This window comes from Cynocephalus volans, chromosome 2, assembly GCF_027409185.1.
Source record: "Cynocephalus volans isolate mCynVol1 chromosome 2, mCynVol1.pri, whole genome shotgun sequence".
Classification (NCBI taxonomy): Eukaryota; Metazoa; Chordata; class Mammalia; order Dermoptera; family Cynocephalidae; genus Cynocephalus; species Cynocephalus volans.
Window position 1 is genome coordinate 224,099,988 of NC_084461.1, and position 25,125 is coordinate 224,125,112.

Genomic DNA, 25,125 nt, shown 5'->3' on the forward strand with positions numbered 1-25,125 from the left:
CTGCCAAATATAAGAATAGAGATTGAAAGTAATAAAATGGAAAGGATGTACAATACAAACACAAACCAAAAGAAAGCTGGTGTAGCTATACTAGTAACAGACAAAGTATTTGATTTTAAGACAAGAGCATTACTAGAGATAAAGAAAAACATTTTATAATAATAAAGGTGTTCAACCACAAGGAAGATATCACAATTCCAAATCTGTGCTAGATCCAGTGACAGAGCTTCAAATATGTAATACGAAAATAAAGAACTAAAAGGAGAAACAACAAATCTACAACCAAAGAGGAAGACTTTAATATAGCTTTCTCAATAACTAATAGAAAACAGACTCAAAAAATCACAAAGGATACAGAAGATCTGAACAGCACAATTAAATAATTTGATCTAACTGATATATATAGAACACCCTCTACAATTACAGAATACACACACAGTCTTTTCAAGTACACAGGTGGCATTTACCAATATGCTCAGTCACAAATCACAAGGATTAAAATCATTTAGAGTATGTTCTCTGACCACAGTGAAATTAAGCTACAAATCAATAACAGATTTATAACAATTCCTATCATTTTATACAAAATTTTTATGTTTTTTTTTAGAAAAATTCATCCTAAATGTAACATGGTACAGCCAGTGTGGAAAACAGTATGAAAGTTACTAAAAAAATTAAAAATAGAATTACTATATGATCAAACAATTTCACCTCTGGTATATAATCAAAAGAATGGAAAGCAAGTCTCAAAAAGATATTTGTACACATGTGTTCACAGCACCATTATTCCCAATAGCCAAAAGGTGGAAACAACCCAAGTGTCCATTCACTGATGGATGAATGGATAAACAAAATGTGGTATATCCATACAATATAATATTATTCAGCCTTAAAAAGGAAGGAAATAGTCACGCATGCTATGGCATGAATGAACCTCAAGGACATTATACTAAGTGAAATAAGCTAGTCACAAAAAGACAAATGCTGTTTATCTTGGTAAATGTTCTGCATGCACTTAAAAAATGCATATTTCTGCTGTTGTTGGGTGAAGCATTCTGTAAATGTCATTGGGTCAATTAGGTTGATAGTGTGTTCAAGTCTCCAAATATCCTTTCTGGTTTTTTTTCTTTTTTTTTTTTTTTTTTTTTTTGTCGTTTTTTCGTGACCGGCACTCAGCCAGTGAGTGCACCGGTCAGTCCTATATAGGATCCGAACCTGCGGCGGGAGCGTCGCCGCGCTCCCAGCGCAGCACTCTACCAAGTGCGCCACGGGCTCGGCCCCTTTCTGGTTTTTTTTTTCTACCTATTCTATCAATTTTTGAGAGTGGGGGTGTCAAAATCTTTAAATAAAAGTATTTATCTATTTCTCTTTGTAGTTTTTGCTTCATGTATTTTGAAGTCATATTATTAGCTGCACAGACATTTAGGATTATGAGGAAAGGACTTTTTCCTAATAGAGCTAGTCAATTGTTCTCCATCTGGAGAAAAAGATCTTTATCTTGCTTTATATTACTTCAAAAAAATTTCAGGTGGATTGTAGACCTAAATGAGAAAGGAACAACCATAAAGCTTTTGGAGAAAAAAATAGGAGCATGTCTTTAAGACCTGTATTAGGAAAATACTTCATTAAAAGGCTATAAAAAGTGCTAACCATAAAAGCAAAACTGATAAATCAGAATACATTAAAACTGAGAATAATTATTCATCAAGATAGTAAGAAAGTTAAAGAGCAAGCCACAGAGTTTTAGAAATATCTGCAAATCATACATGTGACAAAAAACTTGTACCCATAGCATATAAAAACGCCTACAAATCAATAAAGAAAAGGCAGATAACTAAATTAAAAGATGAGCAAAAGACTTGAACAGGCACTTCTCAAAAGATGTTTTAACGGCTAAGAAACATATGAAAAGCTTAGACTATTCCTCATTAGAGAAATATAAATGAAAACCACTACACAGCCACCAGAATGGTTCAAATGAAAACAACTGACAATATCAAGTGTTAGGAAGGATGTGGCACAAACTAGAACTCTCATGTTGCTGATGGGAGTGCAAATTGGTTCAAATGTTTTGCAAAATTGTTTGGCATAACTTCTAAAATTAAACATATATCTTCCCTATGACTCTGAAAGTCCATTGCTTAGGTATATGCCCCAAAGAAAAGAGTTCATTTGTCCACCAAAGAATATATAATAATGTTAAAAAGGAGCTTTATCAGTAAAAGCTAAAAGCTAGAGGCAATCTAAAGGTCTATCAAAAGAAGAGAGAAACAAATTGATGTAAATCACACAGAGGAAGAGTATACAGCACTGAAAAAGAATTATCTCATACCTGCAGCAACATGGATGAATAATAAAAATACGATGTTAAGCAAAAGTAACCAGACCAAAAAATATATATATATTTTTCGTAATAAGAATTACTTATTAATAAGTAACACTTATTATTGGCAGTAATAATAATAAATAATAGATGCAAGAATAGTAGTTCTTCTGGGAGTGAGAAAAGGTAGGTATTGAGTGGGAACGATTATGAGGAAACCTAGAATGAAAGGCAGGTCCTATTTTAATTTGGGTTGTGCCTATGCAAATGTATGGAGGAACCTTTAAAAGTTGATGGAAAGATTCTTATCATCTTTTAATTCTATTTTTCCATGAACTTTTTGAAGTACACTCATATATAAATGTAAAACTTCATCAAATGGTACATTAAAGATTTGTAAATTTTATTACACATGAATAAAGGGGGAGCCATTAATAGTGTGAAAAGGAGAGCAATAGAGTGTGGCAAAGGATTTATATGAGGCAAAGGACTTATATCCAGGATATATAAAGAACTCCAAAACAGAAAAAAATCGGTAAAAAAAAAAAACATACAACTCAATAGAAAAATGAGCAAAAGATCTGAACATGCATTTTACAAAACAGGATATCCAAATGCCCAATAAACACATGAAAGGTGCTCAACGTCCCTGGTCATCAAAGAAATGCAAATTAAAATCACAGTGTGATGCTACACACCAACCAGAATGGCAAAAACAAAAAAGGAGGACCATCGAGAATACTGATACGAATGTGGGAAAACTGCTATTCTCGTTCATTGCTGGAAAGAATGTAAATGGGTTCAATCACTTTGGAATCACTTCGGAAAACTGACAATACCTACTAAAGCCAAACACTAGATATTGTTATCCATAATAAGTAAATATTAACATAGCATCTTAAAAAGAATTATTGAAAGATTAAGCTATCTTTTATCATCCTTCTTAGCTCTAGAATTGTGAAAATTTAAAAATCATGAATTATTTTAATGCAGTATAATCCCTTCAGCTACATTGGTGGCCTAAGAAAAAAAACAAAACAATTTATCACTTTTAATATCTCAGTAAGTAACTGAGGCCAGAAACTTAAAATGAATAATATTTTATACTTTTTTTTTCTCAATTACAAACAGACCTCATTGCTGTGAGCCCTGGAGGGCTAAACTAGAGAAAAGCCTGGCCAAGTGCCGACCACTTCACCTTTTTGCTGAGATTCATGTTCTCCATCTTAGCCTTAAGAAGCTTCATCTTATTCATAGTTATTGAATTTTCAATTATCTGTTGTCCAGAAGGAGAAGGCTCAATTTCTTCATCTTCATCCATATACAAATTATACACAGAACCACCACTGCAAAGAAAACAGTAACTACTTGAAATGTGCTTGACACCTGCTCAGTGACTTAAAAGTACTTTATGCAAAACTATAAATGTTGCTAATGATAGAACACTAAATTCATTTTGTCAATGTAAATGCAAGAAAATATATTTCAAAAATGTATTTCTTAGGGAAAAAAATTTAAATGGAGATAAATATCATGATCTAGCATTACTGAAAATCAAGTACAGCTGAGCTTCTCTGAATTCGGTATTTCAGAAGCGAAGATCTTTTGGTACCTGCAATATCATTTCCAAAGAGACAAAATCAATTTCCACAAGAATGTTCTGATGTTATTTTATCAGCCCGGGCTGATATTGTGCACAGACCACAGGCTGATCAGATTTCCATAAATTGAAATGAAAAAGAAAGGGGCACAGAAGAGAAGTACAGATTTCTATTCATCCTGAGGGGACTCTCACTAAAAAAAGAACTCAAACACAGGTGTCATCAGAATATTTTCTGTTCATAAAGAACAAAAAATAAATTTTAAAAAATAGGGATAACAAAATTTTCCTAAGTGTGTTTGGAAACGTAACCACCTAGAATAGCATAAATTTTAACATGGAAAAAGACACCCAGTCAAACCATGGCACAAATTATTAAACTGTTAAACATTTCAATTACTCATCAATCACCATGACATTTATTCACAGTTTAAAATAATTAATATTTAGAGGCCCTCCTCTTTGACTGCATAATATAATGACACTCATCACACTATCTTCATAGTTATACTTACATGTCTGTTTGTTTCCCTTACTCCCCCATATGTAAGCAAGTTGAAAGCAGATATTACGCTTTATTTATTCATCTTCCTAGTCTTTGCACCTGGCACAGTGCTTGGTACATATCCAATAAATGTCTGATGAACTGAACACAAACATTCTTGAAATTTCATTTATCTTTTCAATAATGGGAAAATTAGAATGGTGAGAGTTTGAAAAAACAAGCTCAGCACATCTGGAGAATGATTAAAACTTTACAGTGAGAATGGAAATGTATAGACACAATCTGTAGGTTGGGAAATTTCTGTGTAACGGTTACTTCACAAGTATACTGTACAAAAGCAGTAATGACAGCTTCTTGACACATTAATGGAGAATGATTAAAACTTTAAATAGAGCAGAATAAGAATACATAATTGTCACTGGGCCTGATTTACTTATAGGAAAACTAAATTATGTATCTACACTATAGAAGCATGAGAGTTGATAAAATTTCCTGTTCTATATAGTTGGAAGAAACGAAAAAAAAAAATAGGATCGCCTGAAGTAAAGCATATTCCGTAACACTTCTGAAGCACATACTATCATGGACCACACAAGGGTAAAGCACAGACTGAACAGCCACATTCCTGAACTTTATATGGTGAAATGGATGACATTTGAAATTGTGGGTTAATTGCTTTTACTACAGACATGGGTATCCTAAGGAAGAATGCAGGAACAGGTCTCCACAACCAATTCCATCTGTAGTGCTTGCCTCGTGACTATCCCTGCTACCTACTCCAGATGTCCACTACAGTTTGTTGATCGACACAACAAGCACGACATTAAAGTAATAACATCGCCTGACACTTACTGAATGCCTACTCTGCTGCACACTTTCCACACATTATTCCTAATCCTCACAAAACTACATAAGGTAGATATTATATCCTATTTTATAAACGAAAAAATTGCAGTGGAAAGAGAATAAGTGATTTGCCTCAAGATCAGAAAACTAGTAGATGGTCAAAATCCTACGATGAAAATTCTCCATTTGTTTGGTTTCAAAGCTGATTCTTACTATTTCCTGTTGCTTCCCAACGCACCAGACAACAGACCTTACTGCATCATGCCTATGCACTCAAATAAGTGTCAGAACTCATAGTGTGCAAAGGCTTTTGTCTCGAAGTCAACTATACCTGAAAAGGAGGGTTGTGTGAGGATTTTTGTCAGTTTACCCTGTGCAGTTAGAAGGATGACTCAAGTATATTTTATTTTCAGTTCTCTTGCAATATTTTGCAATTATTTTAATAATTAACTTCAAATACTTCTCTGCTACCCTGTGGCATTTTATCTGTACCTTTCTTGAATACTAAAAGAACTTTCTGACTCAATCTTACTATCATGAAAAACCTATTCTCCTGTGGAATACAAGTATATATGTAAAAAAGAGCAATCATGATAGATATTTTACTGGATGCATTTTAGAGTATAAAAACACTTCTAAATTCACCTAATTTTTTTCAAAGAACCACATTATAATATTTTCTCTCACAAAGCATAGATTCATGAGATCAGTTAGAAGGCAATCATAAGCTTTTTCTAGACACAAAAAATGTAACTAGACTAGATAACATAGTAATTTATAAATTAACCCAAAAATATCATTCTTAATATTTAAATCTTCTAATATTTTCTTGAATTTCTACACATATGCTTGAGTTCTATATTTAGCTTTCTCCAAATCTTTTAAATTAAAACATGATAAAAGAATAAGAGGCAAATGTAACATTTTCTTTAACAAATTGTTCATCCTAGAGCCAACAGATCATTTGACTTTTACAGACAAGTTACCATTTAAGTCTTGCAATGTCTCCTTATATTTCTTTCCATTTAAAAAAGGGTAAAGTGGCATGATTCACTAACAAGATTTGACACTAAAAAGGACAGATGCTACATTTTGTATCAGAATGACTCAAATAAACAATTCTCCCCTTTTCTTCTTAGACCAAGGGTCAGCAAACTATGGCCATTGGTCAAATCTGGCCTGCCACCTATTTTTGTGTGGCTGATAAGCTAAGAATGGTTTTCATACTTTTAAATAGCTGGAAAAAATCAAAATCATATGAAATTCAAATTTGTGTCCATAAATGAAGTTTTATTGGGACAAAGTAACACTCACTTGATCATATATTACATTTAGCTGCTTTTGGATTACAATGGCAGAGACTGTATGTGGCTCTCTCACTGTAGCTTGGCAAACTACAGTCATAATTGGACGGCATTTTGAGTGCCATGTATATTGCTATACTGTGACTTTTTTTTATATATTCAGCATCCAAAACAAGAAAAGTAGACTTCAAATGTTAGTTTTAAGGCACAGTAGACAGTGGATTATTTGTTATTAGATAGCAAAGCACTATGTTCATTATGCAATGACAATATAGGTATGCTAAAAGAAAACAGCGTATGTAGACATTACCAGGATAAGCACTCATCACAATATTCCCAGCTTGGGCCAGCTCGTGGCTCACTCGGGAGAGTGCGGTGCTGATAACACCAAGGCCCCAGGTTCGGATCCCATATAGGGATGGCCGGTTAGCTCACTGGGTGAGCATGGTGCTGACAACACTAAGTCAAGGGTTAAGATCCCCCTACTGGTCATCTTTAAAAAAAAAAAAAAAAAAAAAAAAAAAAAACAATATTCCCAACTTGCAGGAAAGCAACTTGGGAAAAATTAGAAAAATTAGAAAATTTACAATGGAAAATCTTGCTACAGAAGAATTTCTTCACAAAAGTAAATGAAAATGAGGCTACAACTAAAGACATTTCTGAGTGGCTTATTTGCTAGTCAAGCAAGGAAAGCTGTTTTATCAATAGTGAATTAATTCAACCATGTTTGATCACCGTAGTTGAAGAAAGTGTCCAGAGAAAATAAAGTTGTCTAAAGACTACTTTTCCAGCAAGAACAATTTCTTGAAGAGTTGACAATCAGAAGCAATAGCAATAGTCAATTGAAAAATAAGGCAAATAACTGAGTCATTTTCCTTAGCTTTTGAAGAGCTGACTTCTGTTACTGACATTGCTCAGTTGTTACTGTTTACTCAAGTTTGAAGTGATCGAGAAGTTAGCCCCTATGAATAGTCCGCATGATACCACGACAGGTAAGAATATTTTCAAAGAAGTTGCTAAAACACTAATTCAGTACAACTTGAAGTAAAATCTGACACAACTGATGAGGTAATAATATGTGTGTGGAACTGAAAAAAGCTTAGTTGAACAAATCTATAAAGCTAGCGAATGTGTAAGATGTTTAAAGCCTATGGTTATTCACTGTGTTACTTATCAGCAGGTATTCTGAAGTAAAAATCTAAATCTACCATGTAGCATTGAACCAGTAGTGTCAGCAGTAAACTTCATTTGTCTTGTGAACTTATCCATCATCAGTTTGACAGCTTAGTGGTAGTAAAGTTTTATAATGATTTTTTTAGCTCAGGGACTTTAAACAAGAAGAACTGCCTTCAGTCACTACTGTCAAACACTGAGTACCTTAGTAAATTAGTTTTTGCTGCTGACTTGATAATGTTTCTTAATGAAGTCAACCTAAAATTACACAACAAAACAATGCTTAAATGTGAAACTTAGACTGCATTAATGCCATTTTGATGACAACTACTGTGGTTTGCGTCACACGTAACGGCAAGCTACAATACTTCCCGTGCTTTCAAAAGTTAAAATGAAGGGAGATCTCCATTCCCACACAAATTTGAAGCAGCCGTATTGCTCAAACTATAGGTCTAGCAGTGTTTTTATACCTCAGTGCAAGTTCAAAGGAAATTTCCATATTCCTAAACCAATTTAAATGTGCAATGAGGAGCTTCCATTTATCTTCAAATAGAAGTGATTATGGGCAATGTAATGACATGCTAAAGGAAAACAGGAAGAGAAGATCTAGTAGAATTCTATACATGCCTTCCAAATGATGAATACGTTCAATTAAAATCATATGTTCACAGACTGTTATCAGTATTTGGCATTTATCTATCTCTGTGAAAAAAAATTTCAAAGATAAAATACATAAAATCTCATTACAGATCAGCATTAACAGGTGAATATTGCAATTGATTTTACAAGTTTGATAGGCAACACTAACTTGCAACCTCAATTAAGTACAATATTATTCCCACAAAAAGAATTCCATTCTTCTCATAAGTAAACCTGTATTACCAAAATAAGCACTCAATTATTATTCTCATATTTTAAATTTTGCCAGAAAAAAATTGTGAAAATTTCTCTCTTCTTATATAAGTACCTACATAATATCCCTGATTTTGTTTTTTTGCCTGAAAATCCTAAAATAATTACAATCTGACCTTTACAGAAAGTTTTCTTCCCCCTGTTCTAGGTAGGGGGAAGTAGGAAAGCCTCTTTTAGAGAAAACCTATAGAATGGGTGTGGAATATACCATAAAGCATATGTACTTTACAGGGCCTGGTTTTCCAAAGCCTTGCAGTTTCAAATATTGACCTTGTAGAGGACTGGAAATTTCCCTCAGGGTATAAGTCTCTGTTGCAAGATAAGAATTGTGGCACAGCATGTTGCTGGCTCAAAGACAGACTAGTTACTGATTGTTATGTAAAGATACTGAGAAATTGCTATAGGAAGGAATGTTTGCTAAGATCAACCCGTTGTTGATAAGACCACTTAATTGCCTTACTAGAATGTCATCTGGCTTGTTTCACTGAAAGTTACCAGCCTATATTGTTAAACTATAACCCCACCCATGTTCTCTTCCTGTAACTTCCTGGTCTGGAAAATAAATGCAGGAAGAGAACCCCAATTCGGCGTTAATTTCCCAAGGAAAGAATGCCTCTCTCTTGAGGGTTCCAGCAGGAGACTAACCACTTCAGGGCCTCTCACTGCTCAGTAGAGATGGGCTTTGAGTAATCCTTTCATCTCCGTCACCCAGGGGAAATGGGGTGACAAATCCATGGGGGGCGAAGCAACACAAAGCAACAAATGGGAGAAAGTGTTTGCAAACTACAGACAAGGGGCTAATATCTGGAATATATAAGGAACACATCAACAGCAACAACAAAACCCCAAATAACCCAGTTAAAAAAATGGGCAAAGGACCTGAACAGACATTTCTCAAAAGAAGACATACAAGTGGCCAACAGGCACATGAAAAAATGCTCAACATCACCACTTATCAGGGAAATGCAAGTTAAAACCACAATGAGATATAATCTCACTCCAGTTAGAATAGCTGTGATCAACAAGACAGAAAATAACAGGCTGACGATGATGCAGAGAAAAAGAAACTCTCCTACATTGTTGGTGGGAATGTAAATTGGTATAACCATTGTGGAAAACAGTACGGAGGTTCCTTAGAGAACCAAAAATTAAATTACTTTATGACCTAGCAATCCTACTACTAAGTAGTACTAAGTACTAATCCTACCCAAAGGAAAGGAAATACATATATCGAAGAGACACCTGCATTCCCATGTTCATTGCAACACTACTCACAATAGCCAAGAGAGGAAATCAGCTTAAATGCCCATCAACAGAAGAATGTATTTAAAAAACTGGTATATATACACAATGCAATACTATTCAGTTATAAAAAATAAAATTCTATCATTTGCAGCAACATGGATGAAATTGGAAACCATCATGTTAAGTGAAATAAGTTAGGCACAGAAAGCAAATACCACAAGATATTACTCATATGTGAAATCTAAAAAAAAAAAAAAAAGTGATTCCCATAGAAACAGAGAGTAGAATAACGGTTACCAAGGGGGGTGGGTGGGGGCGGGGGGGAGAAGTGATGCACTAATGAGTATGAAATCATGCTGTCTACCCTAAGTGAATCACTGTGCAGTATATGCATGTATTGAAACAACACACTGTGCCCCACAAATATGTACAAGTAAATGTTAAAATTAAAATAAAGTAAAATAAAATAAGAAAGCCTCTTCTAGAATAGGAGAGAGAAATGTCCTTCAAGGTATGACTAGATAGTTTTCTACTCTCTTTTATCATCCACCCCATCCCTTCCCTTGTCCAACTGTGGTAGGTAAATAGGAAGAGAAAAATAAAAAAGTATCTTGAGAGGAACAACAGTACAATTTTAATTGAACTCCATGACAACATTCGGACTAAGTCATAAACACACATAGAAGCTGGTTGGGGAAAAATTGGAGTAAGGGGAGAAAATGACATCACAAGCAAAAGAAAAATGGTGTGCAAAAACATAGCATAATGAAAAGATCTGGACAACTGATGATGACAGGTTGTATAGGGCTTCACATGCTAAGACGAAAAGCTTAGATTTCCTCCTTTAGGAAAGGAGCCAAAAGAGGGTGTACTAAGGAAGAAAACTAAAACAAGAGTGAGCCATATGTGGAGAAACTGGCATGAGGAAATTCTATTAATGGTTCAAGACCACAGCCCCCACTGCTACCTCTTCTCAACTCCTAGCCCCTATGATCATGCCATGTTTGTAGTGCTCACCAGATCCTGACATATTAAATAGTCAGCACCCATTTGTCACACTCTGCTCTCTGTGGCCACAGAAAAATGAGCCTTTCTTCAACTTCACACTCTATTGTAAGCAGAATCCTAAGGGAATCTCTATGATTTCCCACCTTAGGGTTCATAGCCTGTATAGTCTCCTACCCTTGAGTGTAGGCATGACCTATGACTTGCTTCTAGCCAACTGAATATGGCAAAGCAAAGGGACTTGCAGATACAATTTAGGCCCCAAATCAATTGGTGTGAGTTACTTAAAAGGAAGCTGTGGGCAGCCTCTAGTCAATAACCAGAAAAAGCAAGGCCCTCAGTCATATAACTGAAAGGAAATGAATTATACCAAAATGAATGAGCTTGAAAGTAGAATCCCTTCCCCAATCAAGCCTCCAGATAAGAATGCATCCCTGCTGACACTTTGATTGCTGCTTGCGGGATCCTGAGCAGAGCACCCAGTATATTGTGCTTAGATTCCTGACCCACAGAAACTGTTCTTCAGACTGCAAGTTGTTTTTTTTTAATGGTTAACCATTAGCTTTTCATTTCATAGGATTAACTTTAGTTGCCTGTAATATACCTTTCCTTCTTTCACCTGCTTGGCAAACTACTACCCTTCTTTTAAAGTCACTTCTTCTCAGTTTTCCCTAACTCTCTTCCTTTCAGGCAAAATGAAAGTCCTCTCATCTGTTTTCCCAGATATCATGATATCTTTTTATAACAATCATCAACACGGTAGCCTAGATACTATTTACGGTAGATTGCATGCTCCGTGAAGGTAGGGACATCCATCTTTGTACCACCAATGCCTAGCTTAGTGAACAGTAAATGTTTACTGATTTAAAGTGAAAGGAGATAAAGAATCATAGTATTGGGATGCCCAGAAACTTAGAGATTACCTTGTCTAACTCCCTAATTTTTCTATTGTCTAGCTAAACATCTATAGGATTTTTCCTTCTGATTTTAGAGTTAATATTACAATTTCTCTCCCTTTACTGAGCAGGAAAACAAAAACAAAGAAATAAAGAGATTTATCGACCTTAAAGCAGTATAATTAAATTTTGAAAAAAAGATACCACTTTACATTTAACCCTTTCCATTATGCTGAGGTTATATAATGATACACTATTATGATAAAACTCTATAATCTAGTTAGCATCTTAGAGTTTCATGAAGTATCAGGAACAAATAATTTTTATGAAAAAAATCCTACTCTATAAAGAAACTTCAGTTTTAGAAATTATTCTTTAAGTATCAACCATAAGAAGGACAACTCAGAATACATATCAGAGGTGGGGTGCAGTGGGGAGGAGATGCATGAATTTAGTTAGCCTTGCTAATGTACTAAGATTACTTTGACAACACAAGGTAAACATAAAGGTTTATGGAGAATATCATTCGATGTTCTCCTTCACTAAGTGAGACATGCAAATGAAAACCTATTTACCTTAAAGATTCAGACAACGGTGTTAAAGTGCCATCTCCCCTATCTACTACACGAAAGAAATTCAATTGATCTCCTTCTCGGTATACCAAAAATGTAACTTGTTTGTTGCAGGAGGTCTTCTCCCAGACTTCATCTCGACTAGAATCCATGTACTCAGCCATCTCCCTAAATGGATCTTCCATAGGAACTGTAAATGGAAAAATTAATAAACAAACTTTCAATTTATATCAAATTTTATGCATCTTGGTACAGTGACAGGATATAATGTACTGAATTTGAACAACCACTCTGTGCATATAATGCATCCATGACATATTTCAAATAAGTTCCTGATCTTTTTGTAGCTAATATAGCATTCTCTGTGTTCTATTAGTACAAAAGAAACAAAATGTATTATTATTATTATGTTGGTATGTCCTAAGACAGGGATTAACCAAAACATGAGTTTTATTTTTCCTGTGCCACTAGATCTGTATATTGGCTAATTCTATGACATTATTCTCTATGATTGTTTTTGCTGTACATCTTCTACTTCCTATATTTTCAAATATTTGTTCCATCAATCAATAATTAAAAACAACATAAGTTGGCCAGTTAGCTCAGTTGATTACAGTGCGGTGTTATGACACGGAGGTCAAGGGTTTGGATCCCCATACCAGCCAGCCACAAAATAAATAAATAAATAGATACATAGATAGATAATAAATAAATGCAACATAAATTCCACTGACTTTAGACTAAAAAGTAAATATGCACTCACATACAATTGGGAGACATACTTAAGAAATGAGAAGCAAGCGAACCTCTTTTTCTTTCTGGTTTTATGTAAAAGTTGATTAGAGCTCTTCCTTGATGTCAGCTAATTAAAACTACACAATAATTCAGAACACGAAGGGGCCACTTAGTGTACTAAAACTGCAATGTGTGAAATGGTATGTTGTTTCTTGAAGGCATCCTGCCAGGACCCTAACTGAGTGGGTATATATCTATGTGTATGAGCAGAGCACATGGAGGTACACTCTGAAGCCTCTCACTCCTTACAGGCTCTAGTGGCCTGGAGTTGTCTTCACATTTGAATGATATAGCTAGCAGCCATCATTACAAAATGCTCTCATCTACAGCAGGCACAGACTTCACCCCTAGGATAGCAACGGGCCTCAACAATTGGCTCATAGGATGAATGTTCCAGAAATCCCTAAACACCAGACTTGGAAGTCTAAGTAATAGTTCCAAGGGGAAAAAGGGTCTCTCCCAAAGACATTCTCAAGTCATGCTGCAGAATCATTTGTTCTCTCCTAAAAGAGACAACAATTCCCAAAGTGAATAACATTTCATTTATTTATTAACAGAATCACCGTGTTGTACTCCCCTTTAAAAAGAGTTGCAGCAATAGGAAAATATTAAACTCTGAAAATAATAAAGTAAAAACATCAAAGGTGTTCCTATATCCTAAATTCAATACCTCTACTACTAAAACATAAAAATCTAAGAAATTTAATAAGATTTATTTTATGAAAAAATTACTTGGATGTTTTGATTGACTCTTTCATAAGCACAAAATATGTAAACATTAAAAGATATTTTTCAAACAAGTTCTTGCCCTTTTTATGTTAATGCTCCACTTCCCATGTTGCATTAATAGAAAAATAAAACTTATGATACCAATTTTTTAGGTGTTGCTACTGCCCTTACTACAGCCACATGGAAGCCCTTCCTAAACAAGCACAGGGTACCTTACCTTACTCAGGGAGGCACTGGGGTTGCATGTGTGTGCACGTGTGTGTGTGTGTGCACGTGTGTGTGTGTGCACGTGTGTGCACGTGTGTGTGTGTGTGCGCACGTGTGTGTGTGTGTGCATGTGTGTGTGTGTGTGTGTGTGTATACATCTTTTCAGAACAGAAAAATCATTTAGATTTTATCATCTATAAAACAATGCAGACAGAATTTAGGATACAATTTAGTTTTAGCAAAGAAAGTATTTTTTCTATGCTGTTTTGATAATGTTTATTTCTAAAACAATTTTAAAAGCTAAATATTACTGGAACGCACATGATAAAGGTACTTTCTAAACCATGATTTTGAAATAATAAGACTAAGTAGCCAAAAAATATGGTTTCTCAAATACAATATGGAGAAGTCCTAAATCTGGGCTCAGTTTTCCTTTTTCAAAAAGTTTTCAATGAGAGAAGGTGGGCAACAGCAAGCTTCTCATTTTTAAAACGTAAAATGTACTAAAAACTTAATTTAAAACAGACAAGAACAATGACCATCTCAGGTTGGCTGGTTAGCTCAGTTGGTTAGAGCGTGGTGCTGATAACACAAAGGTCCAGGGTTTGATCCCTGTTACCAGCCAGCCAACAAAAAAATTTTTTTAAAAAGCAAAAAACAGACAAGTTCTAGCTGCTGATTTTTCATTTTATAAACAAGGCACAGAGAGTTGTAGAAAAAAATTATTATGAAGCCTTTATTACAGAGCTTCAACTACCAGAGGGTGGTGAGGCCTTTCATTTTCATTTTTTAAAAAAGGAGAGTAAAAACATACACATATATATTTAACTCAGAATCTGTAGCACTTCCACTACTTCTCATAAACAAGTAAAATAATTTTCCTGGTAAGAAAAGCAGATGTTCTCATTAAACACTCTGGTTTATAGACAGTACTACACACAAATAACCAACTTTCTAAAACATAATACAGTGGAATTCAGATGCCATTAAAAACTATATAATTCTATCTTAACATAATGGCTCAGTAAACAGGGTTCTTGCACTACTCTCAGGGTCATTACAATAAACATTATCTTATGTCACATACGACAATTTCATAAATCCAACTAAAAAGAAAGTCCCTGATATCAGGAGTGCTAGTTAATCAGCTCTAACCTTTATTTTCTCTACCTGTGCAAAACAATCCAACAGCTAAAGTAACATATCTCATAAAACCCTCTTGAAGTAGCCAAGAAAAAGATGGTAATAATCCTACTTCTAACCAAAATTATAAAACACAAGGACATAATTTGACATGTGGAAGTAAGCCAGCAGTGGAATTGATCATTAACCTTCAGTACTCTGTGTAGTGAAGTATCAAATAAATTTGAAGGCCTTCCCCAAAATGAGGTCCACAGAGGAAAACTGCTCTGAGTAGTTACCTCCACCTGGCGGGGATTCGAACCAGGGACCACTGTGAACACTCCGAGCTCTTCTCATGCTTAGAACCTTCTCACCAATCAAGTCTCTGCTCATGTTATCTTCTCCCAGGATCCATCCTACCATCCTGCTTCCACAGACACTATCATGTTACCCTATGTCCCGCATAGCACTTACAGCCACTTGAAATTATATCAATTGTTTCCACGTTTATTGTTGGCATTGTTATGAACCTGGGACTTTGTCTCCCATGTGTTCTGGACTTGGAACATTGCACTGATCATCTAGCAGATGCTCAAGATGCATTTGCTGAATAAATAAATGGAGTCCAGAGACCATACATAGTCTGAGGAAAGATTCAACAGGGCCATGATAATGTCCACGAAACCCAGATATATCACAAACCAGGTAAATAGTCTACTTGGGAATTTTCCATAACAATCATTATCCCAGGAACTGAGGACTCAGGAGATTAAAAAAAAAAAGCAGCAAGACTGGTATAAACCTAAGCACAATGATAAAAACATAATATTTATCCTATGTCATTCCATTTTCCTTCCCTGTACTGGCAAGGTTTATTTTTAAATCTCCTACTTTCTGGAATATATTAGAGTTCCAGCCTCTGTTCATTTAGGTTTCAAAGAACAATGCCTACAGAAACAAATGTGATTCTTCTAAGACCTAATAGCAGAAAGGCAACCTGACTAAAACATGAGTCTATAAAAATGCTGAGGTGAAGAATGTTATTGCCAAATTGCTTGAAGAAAATGATTATCAAATTGCTAACATAAATATGCCTACCTTTTTTAGTATTTATAGGTCCACCACGCATAGCCAATACTAGCTTCAAGGTACAACCTTCTGAAATGCTGTGGATAGCAAACACAAAAATAGACCATAATCATCAAAATACATTCAGTATTAAACATATACATAATTATGTGCTGGTTTATTAAGCACAGTGCTTATTCTCTAAAATATGAAAAGATGCAACAATGTGAATATATGTTAATGTATTTACAAAATGTTGGTGTATTTATTTGTATAAATACCAAAAATTTTAAAACGTTCTCACAAGCCTTAAATACAATATGAAATCCCAAAATAAAAGTACTGGAAAGGACCTCTGTAATCATGTGGTTTTGCCTCTTCATTTCACACGTAAGGAAAAGTGCACCCAGAAAAGAAAAGAGGTTTGCGCAAGACCCAAAGTGTTAGAAAATAGCATATCTATTTTAAAAAATAGAAAATAGAAAAATAGAAAATCTACAGGGTTTCTTGACTCTTAGTGCTCTTCCAGATATTCCACATCACCTCTCATCCTTTTGCTCTTTTCTTAATAAAAGAGTGATGAATTATGTGAAGAAAGGGAGAAAGAAAGATGAAAAGTCAGAAAGTATGTATACAATCACTGGTGCACAGAGTCACTTAGTAACAGAAGGAGGGCTTAATGAGAAATGCAAGACTTGGTGGACAGCAATTCTCTGTTACCCAAAACTGTTGTGAAAATGGAAAGAAAAGGAACATGGCCAGGTGGGAACGGGATAATATTCAAAGAATGGAGCACAGAGGGCAAGAATAGGAAGATATAAAAAGGCAGGAGATAGACAGGGCATGAAAAATGAAAAGGTAAAACAAAAGTATCAGAAGCCAACGATTAGGTAGTATGGGGTAGTGAGCCAATACATCTGAAGTTCAGAATTTATAATGAAATCTAGAGAGCAGAACTATTCAGAAAAGACGTGATCTAAGAATTCAGAAGAAAAGCATTGGTCATAAGACTGAGTACCTATGTAACAGGTAATATGCAATTACACTCACTTGTAATCATTCAAGCAATAATCATCTTCAAGTTCCGTGTTATTCCAAATTAGGTGCTGCTGACAGGTGGGAATACCTTAGGGGAAGGTTATTTTTAAAAAATGTTAAAATTCAATGGCATCTCCAAAAGAGTATGACACAAAGCTACTTCATTAAAGAACTAAGAGTACTACACACTTTTAAATTGGGGCTGGACAGTTAGCTCAGTTGGTTAGAGCGCAGTGTTGTAACACTGAGGTCAAGGATTCAGATTCCCATTCTGGCCAGCCGCCAAAAAAAAAAAAAAAAGATTAGAGAGCCCTTTAAAGGACAAGATATCATGAATCAGCCCTGAAGAGTTTAAGATTTAAGGCCTATAACACAGTTCTAAATGTTGTAAAGTACAGTCTTCACTCGGTTATACTCAGTGTTAAAAGTATATTATGGACAATTTTCAATGCTGAAAATTATAGTCTAAAGACAGCTTCTTTACGTTTCTGTGATGTTAAAAGAATATTAATGCAGATTCCATACTCTAGCCTAATTAGTTTTTTTTAAACAAATGGCACATTTGAATGCCCCAAGAAAATTTGGGCAATACTAATCACGGAGTGAGTATTGTCTACTCAACAGAACATTTAATGGATGTTGACAGTGATGAAAATCTTTTTCAAACATCTCACATACTGCCTTCTCAAACTACTTTTTCTTATGATACTATAAGTGGGCTAGAATAATAACAGTAAGTGCTATATATGTTAGCTTTTATTATTATGAGCCAGGAACTTTTATATGCACTTGACCTGTTATAATTTAACTGCAACAACCATCTTATGAAGTGTGCACCAATAGCAACCCCATTTAACAGGTGATAAAACCAAAGCACAGAGGGATTAAGTGACATACTGAGAATGTGTGGTGGATCAGAGATGTGAAGCCATAGCAGGCTGACTTTAGAAACTGCACTCACCCCTTTATGCTAACCGAACTCTAGAATATCAGCTTCCATACCTGTCTGAAGGATATGTTTCAGTGGTGTTGGCTGTCAGTAGACCTGAATGTCTACTAAATTTTTACCAAATGTTTTAAGTGCTCATCATGGACTACCACCCACAGGAATTTAATGGGTAATATAGATATATCTCCCAAAGGAAACAGCCCACTTCTTTTGCTTCTAGCTAAAAGAGAATACTATTAGGAAAGGTTAAGCGAGAAATTATTTCACTTTAAAAGTATTTTCATATTAAAAAAATTTTTAATGGGCTGTTCAGTTAGATCAGTTGATTAGTGTATGGTGATGATAACATCAAGGTCCAGGGTTCAATCCCTATTCTGGTTAGCTGCCAAAAAAATATATATCTTTTTAAAAATGTATCAAGGTCATCTTTTCAATCAAACTTAACATCAGCATATCTAGTTAAAGCAGTTTAGGCAAGTAATACCATGTTTACATTCAATCAACATTGTAGAGTATTAATTTGTAATGGAAACTTTCTAGCTGGATTAAACAGTAACAACACTACTGTACTCACTTTTAATGGTCTTGCCATCACTTAACAGGCTAAAAAAAATAAAACGTTGGCAGATAACATAGAGAAGTGTGAAATGTCTAAGACTGAGCTGGGATCCCCACTGTCACTTGAGTTGCTTGACGACTTTGGGAAAGTCACCAGTCTTTGTGCGACTTAGTTTAGCTTCCTCTTTCTAGAAGAACTAGGGTTCTTACCACTACTAACACTTTCAGAATCTCAAATACATAAAACAACTTTGCTTTAAGATAGGATTTTTATTTGCTAAACCTGACAACCCTGTTAAAGGGTGGCTCTTGGCCTTTAAACTTCAACTCTTACAAGGGTACTTCAAAAAGTTCATGGAAAGATTTGTATTATCTTTCAATTCTATTTTTCCACGAACTTTCTGAAGTACCCTCATCTTTCTTACATGACTAAATCCAGATACATTAATTTCTATAAAACAAACATATCTTCCCAAAAAACAGATTGCATGCATTTAAACTTTCTATTCAGTGTTATAAACTTTTATTCAAATGAAAATCTGTTTATAATAAAAATAACAACCATTTGTGAAAAAATAGGCAATACAGAAAAATATAAAAGGAAATAAAAACTATATGTAATCCTAAACCCAGTAGAATCTTTTTTTAACATTTTGGGTATATTCCATTTTAAAACTTATTTTTTTAATAGAATGGTAACACACTTTGTGACTGTTTTATAAGTGGCTTTTTTCACCTAATATATTTTTCATGTCAGTAAATAAAAATATACATTGTTTTCAATGATTAGATGGTACTCCAAGATATATTTCTTTCATCACTGATTTACTCAATCCCCTACCAAGAGATATTTTCACCTATCAGTTTCTCACTATTATAAACAAAGCTATGATAAAGTGATATTTAAGTGTGCATGTACTTGAAAATACATATATGTCTGTATTTGTCTGCTCAGGCTGCCACAAACAAAATACCATAGAGTAGGTGGCATAAACAATAAACATTTACTTCTCACAGTTCTGGAGACTAGAAGTCTCAGAACAAGGTGCAGACAAGGTACATTTCATTCTGAGTCCTCTTTTTTTGGCTTATAGGCAGACTCCAGCTCACTGTGTGCTCATATAACCTTTCCTTTATGTGAGAGCAGAGAAAGGGAACTCTCTGGTGTCTCCTCTTATAAGGACACTAATCCCATCATGAAGTCCCCCGTCTCATGACCTCATGCAACCCTATTTACCTCCCAAATACCCTGTCTCCAAATAGCAACACATTGGGGGTTAGGGCTACAACATATGAATTTTGAGGGGAAACAAACATTCAGCCATAACTGTGTGTGTGTGTGTGTGTGTGTGTGTGTGTGTGTGTGTGTGTGTGTGTGTGTGTGTGTGTGTAAAAACATATTATAATGATTCCAACCTGCTTCTTGTGTCTTTTTTAGAATTTTCAGACAGATGTGTATGGAAAACATGTTCATATCTGCATTTAGAATAAACCATAAAAGTGGAATCAATAGAACTTCTGGATAATTAAAGATAATGGTAAATCATTGCTCCTATCTCCCAATATTTCCTCCCGAAACAATAGAGAACACCATGAAGGGAAATGAATCTAAATAGAAACTATCTTCTCAGCCCTCATAACTTGAAGAAACAGAATGTCCAAACTTCAAAATAACTATAAAAGGCTCAATCATCCCATCCCAGTGCAGAATGTCTCCAACTCCCATCCCTGCAGAACTGACTGAGAAAAACCGCGGGTTAGACAGGGAGGGAAGATAATGATGGGCCTAAGCTCAATATAAAACCACCACCAGGAAGACAAAGGCCACACTACGTCTGAAAGTCAACACAAGGATCCAGGCAGATCAGAGCACTGACGACAAGGAAGGGACTTAAAAGCCAAGCAATCTGAAAGAGCGTCTGTGGGAGGCAAAAAACAAAAGGGAAAAAGCACTCTATGAAGCAGTTTTACGGTGCCCTGGCTGTCTGAGCCTGGTGAGTCAGAACACCCACACACATGAAGTGGGCTGATGACTTAGAGGTAGGCAGCAAGAAGCAGAAGCCAAGGATTCACTGTGAGCCAAGGATTCAAGGCTCAGGAAAGCTGCCTGGGAGGACGGAGTCTAGACTATGCATGTCCCACCTGCACCACAGCTGAGGAACCCAGAAAGCAGCCTGCCCCGGGTTTTACAGTCTGGAGCAACAGGAATTACTGGGCTAAATCACTGAAGGACAGTCTGTTTCCAAGGAGGGACTGGAACAGAGCCCAGGTTGTTCTAGCCAGTCGCTCCATATCTCAGAATGTTGCATTCGAGCACATTCTACAGTTACTTTTGAGAACTGCAGATGAGAAAGGACCAAGAACTAGGTCAAAGGCTGGCCAGTTAGCTCAGTTGGTTAGAGCATGGTGCTGATAACACCAAGGTCCAGGGTTCAATCCCTGTACCAGCCAGCCGCCAAGAATAAATAAATAAACAAAACAAAAAAAGAACTAGGTCAGTCCAAGGCCACCTGGAGAACTGTCCTGCATACCCATTAGTGATTCAGTGGAGGGAAAAAGAAGCAAGGGGTGAAATATAATACAAAAATACAAAAGAGAACCACAAAATCAAACGACTCACTCTATTATCATAAAACAATCATGAGGCATCTACTAAAATATCTGCAAATTGCATAGTGACAGAGCACTATCAAGCAGAATATTGTAAAATGCTCCAAGATCACAAAAATAAACTACAGAAAAATTAACAAATCTATACAGAGTTAAGAGTAAAAACTAGAAAATGAAATTTCACACATATTAACCAAGGAAAATTTCACCCAGAAAAATAACCGTGTAGCAGAAGAAAACTGTAAGGCCACACTTCAAACAGAATTAAAAATACTCAAGCATCTGCAGATATGAAAAAACACTTTGAATCAGAAATTCAAAAATTAAGGACAGATATTAGGTGAAAGGAGACATACAGAAATTATAGAATTAATAAAAAAGAATGACAGTAAGAATCTAAGGAACACAGTTAAATCAGATATCAAGAATTCACAGCGCTAAGCAAATAAGTATAAATAAAAGAATGAAAATAAATTAAATTCCCAGCTCATTTAAAAAAAGAAAAAAACAAAGTAAATCAAAAGAAAGCACAAGAAAACAAAGATAAAAACAGAAAATAATGAAGTAGAAAATAGGGAAGCAGTAATAAATCAAAACCTTGGCTTTTCAAAAATATTAACAAAGTGTATAAGTGACTAGCTAACTTTATCAAGAAAAGAAAAGGAGAGAATCACAAATATAGAAAAATAAGTAATGGCAAGGTGATAGTACTCGTATCTTAGGGAATAACAAATTACCAAAATTTATGCCACTAAAGTTAGAAAGCTTAAAGAGACCAATTTCATAGAGAACTAAAAAATGTTTCAGGAACTACACCACAATAACAAGCACCAGGCCCAAATGAGAATTATAGGAATTCACCAAAACTCCAATGAGATTGGGTCGACCCCGTGGCGCACTCAGGAGGGTGCAGCGCTGGGAGTGCAGCGGTGCTACCGCCGCGGGTTCGGATCCTATATAGGGATGGCCGGTGCACTCACTGGCTGAGCACGGTGCGGCCGGTCACAAAAAAGACAAAAAAGAAAAAAAAAAACTCCAATGAGATCAAATAAATGCTACGGTCTACAAAATTCTCCAAAGCACTGAAAATGAATGAAAACTTCCTAATTTTGATTAAGAAGTAAGTATAGCACTGACTACTAAATCTAATAAAGACAGTCCAAAAAAAATGAAAACTATAGACCAGTATCATTCATTCACATTGATACAAAAATCTACATATTAACAAACAGAATACAACAGTACATCAAGAAAAAAATAATTTACTGTGACCAAGCAGATTGTATTCCAGGAATGCAGGTTAGTTCAATATTAAGATACCTATTAATATCCTATACCATATTAATTGTTCTAAGGGAAAAAAAAATATCTCCACAGATGCTGAGAAAACTTTTGACAAAATTCTGTATCCATTCATGATATTTCAAACTCAAGAAAACAGGAATTGAGAGAGAGTCTCTTAACATGTTAAAACAATACTAAAAAGTCCTAAAGCCAGTATCTTAACATTAATAGGGAAACAGTAGAAGCATTTCTATTAAGATCAGGAAGGGGGTAAGGATGCCCACTATTTCTGCCACTACTGAACATAGCACTAGAGGTATTAATCAATGAAATTAGGAAAGAGAAATCAATTAGAGGCCAAAAAATGGTTAAAGTAGTAGTAAAACTATTTCTATTGCAGATGGTACAATAGATAATATACCCAACAAGCCAAAGAGAATCATGATAAAACTAAAAAAAATTCAGTAAAATAGAAGGATATAAAATGAACATAAACATATCAAAAGCCTTCAGATAAACAATAAATCACTAAAGGACACGATGGTAGAGAAAACCCCTTTTATAATAGCAATAAAGAAGATTTAATACTTAGAATAAACTTAACAAGAAATGTGAGAAAGGGAAAGAGTAGTAGGGATGAAGGGGTAGCAACACCTCTGAAATTTCTGTATAGCTCTGACTTTTAGAACCATGTTACTGTTTCACATCAACTCCTACCCTCCTCAAAAATGAATAATTAAAATTATTCAGGATGTGGGGAGATCCCGAAATAGAAAATAAACAATAACAAATGAACATAACTGTATTATAAAAGAAAGTGTGGGGAAGAAAAACCTAACTTTAGAACACAATATTTTGACTATATACTATAGACAAAAAGAACTGTATGCAAATATGCAAATATTATACTCTAGTTAGTAAATTTGCTTCTTACAGGGATATGGGTTAGTGATTTTGAACTAATTTACGTATATAGTTAAGTTTGAATAAGTAAATACATTATAAAAAATAAAACCCAGTTTCTCACTGTCAGAGAAAGAGTTTACAAATAAGGAAAAAGGCTAGAATGAACTCTTTGATGTTGGATTGGAATTGGAGATATCATTATTAATTCATGTTTTTTAATATATATACATTTGGATAGAAACAGGTGTATGCATATACATGTTAGTAAATATACATATTTCCTAGCTCTGCCCATTATGAGGCCCTAAAAGCAATGACATCCCAATAGCAATGAGAATTCTTAGCACCTAGATCTTGGTTTCTAAATACCATTCCAATAAAAGTACCTTAGAGAAATGGCAGATGCCGTTTTCGAGTTAGGGAAAATACAAGATGAGCCTGGAATATCTTGTGGTGCCAGGCAAGGAAATGATGTGCCTTAAAAATAATTGGGGCATGTCAAAAGGGCACATGAGCCAATCTGAAGGAGATCCTGATAGTCAACTCTGGGACAATTTCAGTAATAAAATAAGTAACAACAGTAATAGATTATAACCCATAGAATAAAATAAATATCCACAAGCCCATGCTGATAAAAATAAATAACTGGATAAATAAACAAGGCATAAAGTACAGGGTTTTCTTATAGTATAATGCCAATTAGTACATGCAGAAGGAATAAGGGAAACAGAAAAATCATCATTAGGCAAATACTACAGTAAAAATTGTTGCTGGTAAGAACTATCGATGGATGCTAAAATTACTGGGCAAAATTATAAGAAACAGGATCAGAGCTGGGCAGATTGCTCTTTTGGTTAGAACGTAGTACTGTTTACACCAAGGTCAAGGATTCGGATCCCCATACCAGCCAGCCACCAAAAAAAAAAAAAAAGAAACAGGATGTTTGCATAGAATCAAAGTAGCTCCCCTCAAGATACTTACTAATTAAAAAGGTAAAAAATAGTGACTTTACAGTGGAAAAACTAGTGGATATCAACATAACCATGCAAAGTTAACATTATAAGAATATGACATCCTGACATCATTTACCCTTGACATGAATCAATGAGAAGGGCATAATACCTCTTCTGTGGCATTCTTGCCAAAAATATACAACCTCAATCTAATTATGTGAAAGCATCAAGCCCAAACTGAGGGACATTCCATGAAATATCTGACCTGGAGTCTTCAGAGGTTTCAAAGTGCATGGTGAGGAACTGTTAAGGAGACTAACAACCCAACTGATCCTGGGACAAGAAGAACGTGAGCGGGAAGATCAAAGAAATTCTAAGTAGGCTGACAGATTAATTAATAGTATTGTATCACTATTAATTTCCTGGTTTCAATAATTACACTATAGTTACGTAAAATGTTGGGGAAGCTGGGTTGAAGGGTATACAGGAACTCTATTATTTTTTCAACTTTTTCTGTAAATCAGA

At 35.1% G+C, this 25,125-nt stretch overlaps 1 protein-coding gene across 1 annotated transcript in view; it reads right to left on the reverse strand.

Moving 5' to 3' along the window:
* ZFAND4 (zinc finger AN1-type containing 4) overlaps positions 1–25,125 on the reverse strand; it is a 102,061-nt gene that overhangs the window by 14,524 nt on the left and 62,412 nt on the right. The window contains exons 2-4 of the mRNA XM_063087015.1: positions 16,333–16,400; positions 12,385–12,571; positions 3,522–3,669 (exon numbers count right to left, since the gene is read on the reverse strand). Coding sequence (XP_062943085.1) covers positions 3,522–3,669; positions 12,385–12,571; positions 16,333–16,363 — 366 coding nt within the window. The 5' untranslated portion in view covers positions 16,364–16,400. The remainder of the gene's footprint in view (positions 1–3,521; positions 3,670–12,384; positions 12,572–16,332; positions 16,401–25,125) is intronic.